General features: G+C 26.9%; 1 protein-coding gene across 1 annotated transcript; it reads left to right on the top strand.

Moving 5' to 3' along the window:
• Positions 1 to 2,596: 2,596 nt before the first annotated feature.
• LOC126845928 (2-acylglycerol O-acyltransferase 2-A-like) lies at positions 2,597 to 9,435 on the top strand. The gene is made up of 6 exons (XM_050584970.1): positions 2,597 to 2,836; positions 4,069 to 4,312; positions 4,405 to 4,679; positions 4,753 to 4,924; positions 7,407 to 7,600; positions 7,804 to 9,435. Exons 2-6 carry the CDS (start codon positions 4,089 to 4,091, stop codon positions 7,959 to 7,961), a joined length of 1,023 nt encoding a protein of 340 aa, XP_050440927.1. The 5' UTR covers positions 2,597 to 2,836; positions 4,069 to 4,088; the 3' UTR covers positions 7,962 to 9,435.
• The last annotated feature ends 1,391 nt before the right edge of the window (positions 9,436 to 10,826 follow it).

Genomic DNA, 10,826 nt, shown 5'->3' with positions numbered 1-10,826 from the left:
TCTATGTAGAGCATATTATGGAATGTAATATAATAATATATTTTCATTATAAATAATGTTATAATAAATATAATAAAATCACTTTAACAAATTATTCGTTTTTATTTTTATAAAAAATATATATATATTATTCTATGTTCTAAGCTACTGTAAAATATACATATTATACAATGGGAAAATAAAAAATTATAATTAACATACTTAAAACTTCTTACTACAATGCAGAATAATAATAAAAGAATTAACATAATTAACTGAAGGTCTTTTTTTTGGAAGACCTTATGAGTTTTAGATTATTTAGATTTATTTTATTAGCAAGACTATGACAATTCAATTCTAAGCGCGATACCGAGTCAGTCTTCTTATATCACTGCGCCACACATGAGTACGTAAGTATATATTATTATATAATTGTAAGTGTAGTATATGTGTGTTAGTGATGGAAATCTTTCCCATAAAAATCGAGGAAAACGCCCAAAACATTTATAAATTTTTCAGCTTAAAATTACAATGCTCTATAACTTTTTTAAAAGTAGTCGAAAAAGTTCCAAATTTATATGAACTGTTCTTCAAACATAGTACTATCGATAAACATTAACAAACTAAAAAAATATCAAAAACCCTTTCCCCTAGAAGGGATAGAATTTTTTTCTTTTTTTCAAACAAAGTTTTAGAGATTTAGATCTGAAAATTAGACCGAAGATAAATCTAAAATGGAACTATAACATATAAAATTTTCTCAAAAATCTATAGTCAAATTTTTTTTCTATTAAGGAAAAACACCAAAAATAGGGTAAATTTACACTTTGGCCGTAGTCAGTCAGTTTTTAGATTGTGTTTTTTTAATTTTGAAAGGGGAGTAGTGAACTTTTTCAACCTAAGGTCATAAAATAGTACAATGTACATGTTATCCCTTCTGCCTATTTTTTTAGAAGGCTGATTAGCCGAAATTGGTACAATGTATTATATATATAGATTATATACTGTTTTATTGAACAATATGTTGATATTGCATTTAAATTTGAATAAAATTATTATAAGTCCGTGAATATGTTAAAAAAATCTTAAACGACCTTGATGTCATTTCTGATAATTGAAATGTACAATACTAATTAATTTATAATGTTGAAATAAAAACTTGAAAATTTATACTTGGTGAACTTTTAAAAATATCTCAATATTTTGAACGAAATAAAATATTATGTTATTGAATATTGGAATTATATAAAATGGTATTGGAATTATAAATCAAACACCATATTATATTATTTAGTTAGTTGGTCGATTCAGAAGTATATTTTGTACTTCGTGTATACCGAGTATTTAATTATTTTTATTGGGAGATAGTCGTCGTTTTTATTAATACGTGTAACACTTATTCAACCATTTTATTATTTGATACGCTTCTGAATAAGGATTTTAATCCATTCTTATGGCATAATTTTGATTTTTTAAGATAATTTGATTTACACTACCAGACTACGTATCTACCGTATAAAATTGATAATTTTGAAAGACGCCAATTAATTATAAAAACTAAATTTTTATGATTTGAAAGTGACTCAACTTTAAATAACAAGACTATAAATATAATAGAAAATTATTTACATGTAACATAACATAATATGTATGAGCAATATAATATTATAATATAATATTCTGATACAATATAAATACAGTTCATAATTAGTGCCTTAAAATTGAACACCCGCTATGTAAAAAATCAGTCTAGTATTTAAAAAGCTATTGTGAGTCTAGACAAAAAAACGCCGTAGTAAAACTAATGCTTTTTTAAGAAACTTCAAATGTATGTACTAAAACATTTTTTAATAGATCAAATTTATTTTTATTTTTTACTATAAATATTATAAGTTACATCTTATTGAATTTGTATACCAATTAAAACGCAACAAAAAAAATGACTTGAGTATTTACTGACTGATTTAATCTATTACTATGGCAAGCACAAAATATAAAATAATATAATATAATGATGATACTATAAAAAAAAATGTATTTATTTCAATGTAACTGACCTTTTAGATGATAAGATTACACACAAGAGAAGTATTACTCCTTGAATATTATACATACAATAATGCATTCGATTAGACTAATCTTAATTACATAACTAAAACTTGTCTATTTAATGTATCGCTAATGAGAAATAATTAAATACTTATAATAAATATTAATCACAATTTTAAATGGTCCTTTCATGAAGAGTATAGAATGAACAGTCAAAATATACAAGGCAAAAATTGTTGAGGCGTTAAACCCGTATAGTCATTAAAGTATAATGTATACATCTAACAATCATTTTACAAAGTCTTGATTTATACGGATTGCCATATGTACAATTTTGCTATTGACGGCGAATTTTAAGGTTGAGTAATAATCGTTGTAAGTAAAAAATTACCTTCGATTATGCAAATCGAAATGCTGTGTTTAATGATAAAGGTAGTCAAAACAAAATTAATGTTTTATCTGCATGCAATATAATCAAAGTACAAGCAACCACCACCAAAACAATAATAAACGGTGTAAATGACGTACATAATCGGGCAAACTATACAATCTCAATCGAAGTCTTGATAACAATTTAACGTTCGGACTGTTAAATATTAATAATACAGTTCCTGTCTGTATAGTTGTACTTTGTAATTTTTACGGTATGTCCTTCTAACAAATAATTAAACATCAATTTTGTTGAATTTACCGAGACATAATCGTATTTTGACAGCCAAAAACCGAAAACTAATTCACTAATTAGTGTATCAAATACCTTATTTTATTTTAATTTGTTTTAACAAACACAGTGGTGATCCGAGTCTGGGTAAATTATTTATATTATTATTATTATTTTAGATTTATACTATGTTGTAGCTTACATATTTTTATAACTTATTTACTGTATTATTGTGTTATTTTAACAATTGTATTTGAAAATATGTAAATAATAAATAAATATATTATTATCTCAACACTCGTCTGTCAAGTAATAAGAATTTTAAAATCCCGATATTCACAAAAAGAGTTGTTTTAACCATTAAAGTGTAGAGATGAAATAAAAAAACTCAAAAATCTAAAACTATTTTTTTTTTTGTTTTCAATTACGTAGGTATTTCCATCAGTTATATTATTTGGTTGAGCACATATCTATGTTTTTATATTTAACATTCATTAAACTATCAAATTTCTTAATTTTTAATTTTTTTTTGGAAAAATCCTAATTTTTAAATTCTCATTGGCGCTTGATAGGGGTATTTTTTATTTTTTGCGGTATGTCAGTCTAACAAATAATAAAATATTTTTTTAATTTAATTTACTGAGACCTAATCTTATTTTGACAGCAAAAACCAAAAAAATATTTTAGTGTGTAATTAGCGTTCGCTCCGGTTAATACCTTGTTTTATTTTTAATTTTGTTTACCAACAGCATTGTTGACCTGAACTGGGATAAATTATTTATATTATTATTAATATTTTGTTATTTACATATTTTCATATCCAAATTACTGTATTATTGTATAGTTCTTACAATTGAATTAGAATATTTGTTAATAATAAATAAATATATTAATATTTCAAATTCTTAATATTCACCAAAAATAGTGAATTTATGTATTTTTAGTAGGTATCATTTCCTCCAATTAAACTTTTTAGTTAACACTTATTAATGAACAATGTACATATATGATATGTTGTATTTATATTTAGCATTCATAAGAATATCAAATGAGTTAATTAACGTTTTTTGTGATAATCCGGATGTTTGACATTTCCATTGAGCTTGTAGGTGTAGTTTGTATTTTTCACGGTGTGGTCTTGTAAAAAAACGTTTAAATATTTTTTATCTATTTTATCTCAGTTCTAGTTATAATTCGTAAGTCAAGATAAAAACAATATGTCGTGCGTATTAAATTTTTGGCCGAAAAAGGCTTTGATCGCTCAAAATGTATTTTATTGCGAAAATATGAATTAAAAACAAATACATAAATATATATTTCCACAAGCGACTCTAGTTTTATTTTGATACATCCATGGATTTTTATATTTTACAATATAGATAAAGTAGTGTTTGCCATAATGAAGGTAAAAAATATAGAATTCGCTCCTCTGTGGCTGCCTCTAAATCGAAGGCTCGAGACTTTCGCGGTAGCCATTATGCTCTCCTTGTTTCTATTCACGGGAATTGCAGGAACCGTGTGTTTAGCATATATTGTTCTGGGCACACGATTTTGGTGGATTGGAGTGGCTTATATGGCGTGGATGGTCCTTGACAGAAATTTTGCTTCTTCAGGTGAACCTAGGTAACATTTTTTTTAAACAGATATAGGTAATGTTGTAAATATAATGTCGATTGATTAACACTAATAAATATCATGATATATTTGTCGTACAGTAAATATAGGATAAGAAACATCCGAGATTGGAGATTATGGTCATTAGTCAGACGATACTTTTCTATAAAACTAGTGAAGACTCACGAACTTCCGGCTGACAAATCGTACCTATTCGCTACTCATCCACACGGCACCTTCAGTGCTGGCGTTTTTTCAAATTTCCTCACTCACGCAAGTCCTTTCCGAGACATGTTTCCAGGTCTAAAACCGTTCATGATTATTCTCGGCGTCCACTTTTATATGCCGTTTCACCGAGAACTATATATAAGTTTAGGTGAGTTCCACCATAGTTGTACAAAATAATATTCGCCAAAATGTCATTTCAAATAGCATATGCATTTTTGAAGGTTTCCGGGAACCCTCCGAAAAAAGCCTGGTAAATATTTTAGACGGGAAGAAAGGAAATGTAGCGGTATTAATGGTAGGCGGTGTCACAGAAGCATTCCAATCGTACCCAGGACCCGTCCACATAGTTGTAAACAAGAGGAAAGGTTTTGTCCGAGTAGCACTGAAAACCGGGTAATGAACACAGTAACCAGTATGATATAAGTAATTAATATAGATATTTACTATAAATCAATAATAATTATTCAAATTTTAGTACTAATAATTATGAGGTATGAAAAAATCATTCTTTTTATTCTAGTAAGGTATATAAAATACAACCATCTATCTTCTATAAAATTGAAATGATAAATTATACGTTAATGTTAACGAATTAATAACGGTAGGCGGGGGCGGATACAAGGGGTGGGCTAGAGGGGTTGAAGCCCTCCATTAAGAACTTGATTTTTTTTTTTAATTACCTTTTACATTTATTATCTAATGTTACCTCAAACCATGGTTACAATCTATAGACTAAAGATGTATCAGGACAACGATGGAATTCACATGTAAATGATGTCATTGGTATTATTAGGAATATTAGAGGCAATTCTGTATCTGAGTTTGAAAAACATTGTAAAAATGTTTTTAATAAAACAGCTTTAGTTGGTGAATAAATACCTCGCTTATGCGGCCGTCAAACAATAATATAAAAATTCATTGGCATATTTTTTTTTTTGGGCAGGGGGTCTACGGTGTCTGGACACCCCTCAAAATTTTGTTCAAAATACGCCACTGTATGGAATACATAGTTAGCCTAACTAAACATTTAGTTAGTTAGCCGAACTAAATGTATAGTTGGACCAACTATTTATTTAGTTACCTATTCCAAATATTAATCATAATTTTAGGTGGACCCAACTATGTATTATTTTCTGTGTAGGTTAAATATTTTTTTACCTTTTATCGATTATTTGATATCTCAACTGAAAACAAATATACTAAATAAAGTTTTTCATCATAACAGCGCTTGAAAAATTATATGAGGTCATCCATGGGTTCAGAGCGCCTAAAAGGTTTGGCAGTTTTAAATATTCATAATGAAATTCCTGTAAATCAATGAGGTCATCGACATATTTGCTAGAGCATTTAGGAGGATGAAGTGGGATGATTGGTCCAAATATTATGTTATTTAATTATTATATGATGTTTTATTTACTAACTTCTTTTTGGAGATACTTAAGTTTGTGTTGTGTTACAATATTAAAAATATTCAAATTTTTATCTTTTTTTTTCCAAATCACTATCTACTTTTGAAAATTAAAAGCTAACGTATACATTTAATTTACTTTTTAAATTAAGAATAATTTTCTGAAAATGTTGACTAGTCTATAACCAGTTAGGGATAATTACTGTTTAAGCTACTAAAGTTTGAAATTTAGGACGGTAGGTGGAGTGCGGTAGAGTAATGTGCGCAGATAAAAGAAATAATTCACTCCACTTTACTTCCCGTCCTACATTTTAATAGTTAAATAATTTAAAAATGAATTATTCAAAACTGATTATATACCAATCAACATTTTCCGCAAGTTATTCTTTATTTAAAAAATTAATTAAATAGATACATTACCATTTAAGTTGCAAAAGTTGGCAGAGTTTCTAAAAATACTAAAAAAGTTAAATATTTTGTAATTTTGTAATGTTGTATAATGATATAAATAAACATGTTTTCAAAAAGAAACTGTAAAATTGTAATTATTTTCAAAGAAAATTTTCTTTAATGAATCACCCTGTTTACAATAAATGATAACAACAATGATTCAACATATTTAATTATATTTTACAGTGTTAGACAATATTTATACACTCGGTGTACTATATAATATGATAAATTATATGAATAAATGACCTAATTAATACAATTTTTATAACTACGAGTAAATAGTATTGCCTTTAACTCAAACGACTGATAAAACCTTTAATAGTATATACATAATATTTTTTTTATTATTAAAACAATATATACATACATATTTAAACAGAGATATAACTGAGTACAAACACATAAAATACATATTTAAAAAAAACTATAATTTTTTGCGCTCAGTAATATAATTGACTAAGAGTTTTTTTATACGTAATATAGACAAAGTCTTATTTAGCGGTGGAAGAAGGAGGAAATGATTTCCGGAACATAAACCGAAGTTTTTAAGACTACGTGAGACATAAGGTATGGATATAGTGAGTGATGTAGCGTAATTCTATTTCTATAGAACTGAGGATGAAAAATTAAAACCGCAATTACTCCAAATTGCGCAAGAGACATTTTTGACTAATCATATTTTCCTTTTAGACAACCCTAACGTAACTCTAAAATAAAAGTGGTGGTATCATTCAAAAATTGATGGTAGTTTAAAGTTTCGGGGTTAGATAGATATAGTTTTAAAAAGTACCTACTTCAACTTCTGTGTTAAAATGTTAAAAATAAGTTGAAACTGTAATTCTTAACTGTTAAGTGATTTTGCCATAGATCCTTCAATTATTATTATTAGAGGCAATTAGAAATGTGTAGGAAACAACACTTATAATATACTATATAGTGTAGTATAATAGTATAATATACGTTATACTACACTTATATCGTACAGGTTATAAGAATTATGTACATGATATATAGAGCATCACTTGTTCCTGTATTTTCGTTTGGAGAAAATAACGCGTACGAAAAGTATGAAGTGGCAGCTGATTCGGTTTGGCATAAACTTCTAAAATTTATCAATTGGAAAAGCGATAGAGTGGTGCCGAATGGACGCGGTTTCTTTCAGTATACGTTTGGTATCATGCCTCGTAGATGTTCTATCGTAACAGTTGGTAAGTGTAGACAATAGACATTTAAAAGTTGTCATATTGTTGTCATAACTCAATATTATAATTTATAATTTTAGAAATATTAAAAAATGTGTTTTTATTTGTAAAATTGATAAAATATATGTATATAAATAAAAAATTAACTATATATTAGAAATATAATATAAATGAATGTTATTATAATTAATTCGTTAATTTTGTTCTAGTGGGAAAACCTATTGACTTGCCGAAAATCTCAAACCCGACGAAGGAAGAAATAGACAAGTACCACAAAATGTATGTAACCGAGCTGACAAAATTGTTTGAAGAACACAAAAACAAGTATTCGACGTACCCCGAAGAAATGAACTTGGTTTTAGACTAAAAAAAAAATAACCGTATTGATCGTTACGATTACTTTTGTGTTAATTATAAAAAATATCCCGCGCTTTATTATTTGTAATATTCTAATAACGGGTCTGCAACATGAAAATCATGTAGATATTAAAAAAAATATTGCATCACATAAATAAGCATTGAACAATTTGTATGACAATATTTTAGACATTCAAAAAAGATTCTTTACTATTATATTTAAATGATTGTCGATATAATATAAAAATAAAATACATAATATTTATTTAATATCTTTTAAAAATAATGAAACAAGCGTATCTACAAATTGTTATCAGAGATGTATATATGTATATATTAGGGTGGTCCTTAAAAAGTCGATATTCGAATTTTAACCTCGACGCCCCCTAAAAAGTTTCTAAATACAATAAAAAATAAGATTAAAAAAAAAATGATAAAAAATTAATTTTAACCCGTGCCCCACAATGGTTGAAGTTTAAAATATGGGCTTTAACATAGGATTTCGACACTTGTGTACAAATCATTGCATAACTTTTTTTTCTAATCCTTATTTTGAGTTGAACTTTTGACGGTATTGTAGCTTGGAGTCTGCTGAATACAGACTCCATACCCAAAAGTTCAGACCTGTTAAAATTGACGCCAGAAAATGAAATATAGGCGTTTTTTGTTACTTTTTTCCGATAACATTGTATTTAATGTACCTGAGAGATGTCACTTGGCCCAGAATCCTAATATTTTAGTTCAGTGTATCATAATTTTTGGTAGCATATTACAAAAATGAATAGACTCAACTAGGTCATTAACACGATGTTCAAAATAAAGTTAACAGTGATGTAATAAGTTTAAATCACAATCCTAGCAAAACGAATATTTTTGACAATACTGTTATCATCACATAACGTCATCTGCCGTCCCCACCTTATTCTCTGGGCATCACCTGGCGATCGGACCGTCCTCTAAATTTTTAAGTCGAAATTATATTCTTTAATATAAAACGTAAAACAATCCCATCTTTTTGGAAATAAGCTAAAAAAGTACCAAAAACCAATTAAACTTTAAAAGTTGATAAAGCTCTGGAAAATTCTAAATAAGATAAGAGTTAATACTGTCTAATATTCTAAAATAGCATATGATTCAATATGCGATAAAACACACAATTTGGTTTATTTCGATGTTTTTAAATTAAAAATGTATGAGATATTATTTTCGATCGCTTTTTTTAATTCTAGACCACTATGGGCCGCGGCGCTTGGTGGCCCTAGCCGAGTGTATACATTTGATGTACAAACAGGGAGACTAAGGGAATGAAATATAATTTTTGAAAAATTAGTGAAATATTTTTTCAATATTGGAAGCCGAATAACGGCCATCTAACGTCATATCCAATTTAAGAACTACCCTAATATATATATATATACCGTATTACATTTTGAAAACTTTTTTTTTATGTTATATTACATTAATAAACAATACTCAAATGTTTACCTTTTTAAGTATTTTCTAGGGCCTTACCAACATTTGAATCTTAAATGGTAACATACATGTTAAATTAAAATTTTTAAATGAAGAATAATTTTCTGAAAATGTTAACTGGTCGATAACCAGTTTTAAATGAAAAGTTTGAAAGTTATTAAAGTTCAACAATTTTACGAGAGGATGAATGGAGTGTTAAGTTAATTTCATTTGTGCACATTACATCCCGTCATAAACTATTATAACTTTAAAACTATTTGTTCAAAATTGTTTATCGACCAGTCAAAATGTTTATCAAAATAGATCAAATTATGTATTTTATCGCATATCCAATCATATATTTTTGGGATCGCTGAATTCAAATTTGAAATAATTTTTTTATCATTTCCCTACTTAAGAGGATTTTTTTTTAAAGTTGGATACATTTTAAGTTGCAAATCAATTTATACGTTTTTCGGGTAGTTTTCTTTTTGATGCCAGCTTCCATATTTTTTTTAGAAAAATTTGATTTTAAGTGTACGGTTTTATAATGCAAATGACGCTTTGGATAAATTCTATAAAATATTAGTAAATTTGTACTCATATTAGTCCTAAATAGTTTTCCAGTCCAAAAAAACTGAGGATTTAACTAAGTAAAATCAATTTTTAATTTATTTTCAGAGCCAAATCCAATATATACATCTTAATAATAATAATAATATTAACAATACTCAGTTTATGATTTTTACTTCAGTTATTGTGAAATTGCAATTTAATAAATAATATTAAATTATAATTATTGTACCTAAGGCTATATAGTATCTACTAAATACAAAAAACAAATTATTTTTAGTTTTGATGTTTAGCTATATCATTTGATTATAATTAAAATAGTAACTAATAACTAATTTAAAATAAGTCAAATTAGGTAAACTTGTGTGACCTCAAATATCATAATGGTATATGTATGTACATATGTAAAGAAAACTGTAATTTCTTTAGTTATGATTTCATTTTTATTCTGTTGCAGACTGATAAAGCTTTAATTATCAGATACGCTTAGGTACATGAAAAGAAAAGACGCGTTAGGATTACTTTTTATTATTTTATACAAATGTTAAAATATGAAAAACGTGACTATGTTAGTGAAATTAATTAAATATTAATTAGTAATTTAATAGTATTAAGAACGCATAGTAGGCAATTTAAAACAATAGGCAGATAAAAAATAAGATACAATACAGCATTCTAAGTCTATGTACATTTTATATCAACATTGATAAAACAAATTATGGCAAGCGATGAAGGTCTCTTAAAGTTAATTTTTTATGATATTATATTTACTTCGGATCATGAATCATCAAAATATTTATTCTCGATCATGTTATACCAAGGTTACACATAGCAGGACACATACCACGGT

This window comes from Adelges cooleyi, unplaced genomic scaffold, assembly GCF_023614345.1.
Source record: "Adelges cooleyi isolate 19-005CV unplaced genomic scaffold, UGA_ACOO_1.1 ACOO_flye_CR_arks_rails_tigmint_CR_PRNA_8, whole genome shotgun sequence".
Lineage (NCBI taxonomy): Eukaryota > Metazoa > Arthropoda > Insecta > Hemiptera > Adelgidae > Adelges > Adelges cooleyi.
Note: the sequence above shows the minus strand (reverse complement) of the source record. Positions and strands in the feature narration are given on the sequence as shown.

Excerpts from the sequence above, each read along its gene's own strand:
- LOC126845928 (XM_050584970.1), top strand. The coding sequence starts at position 4,089 with ATGAAGGTAAAAAATATAGAATTCGCTCCTCTGTGGCTGCCTCTAAAT. Across the intron at positions 4,925-7,406 it reads CGAGTAGCACTGAAAACCGG|AGCATCACTTGTTCCTGTAT; the intron begins GTAATGAACACA and ends CATGATATATAG. Across the intron at positions 7,601-7,803 it reads ATGTTCTATCGTAACAGTTG|TGGGAAAACCTATTGACTTG; the intron begins GTAAGTGTAGAC and ends ATTTTGTTCTAG.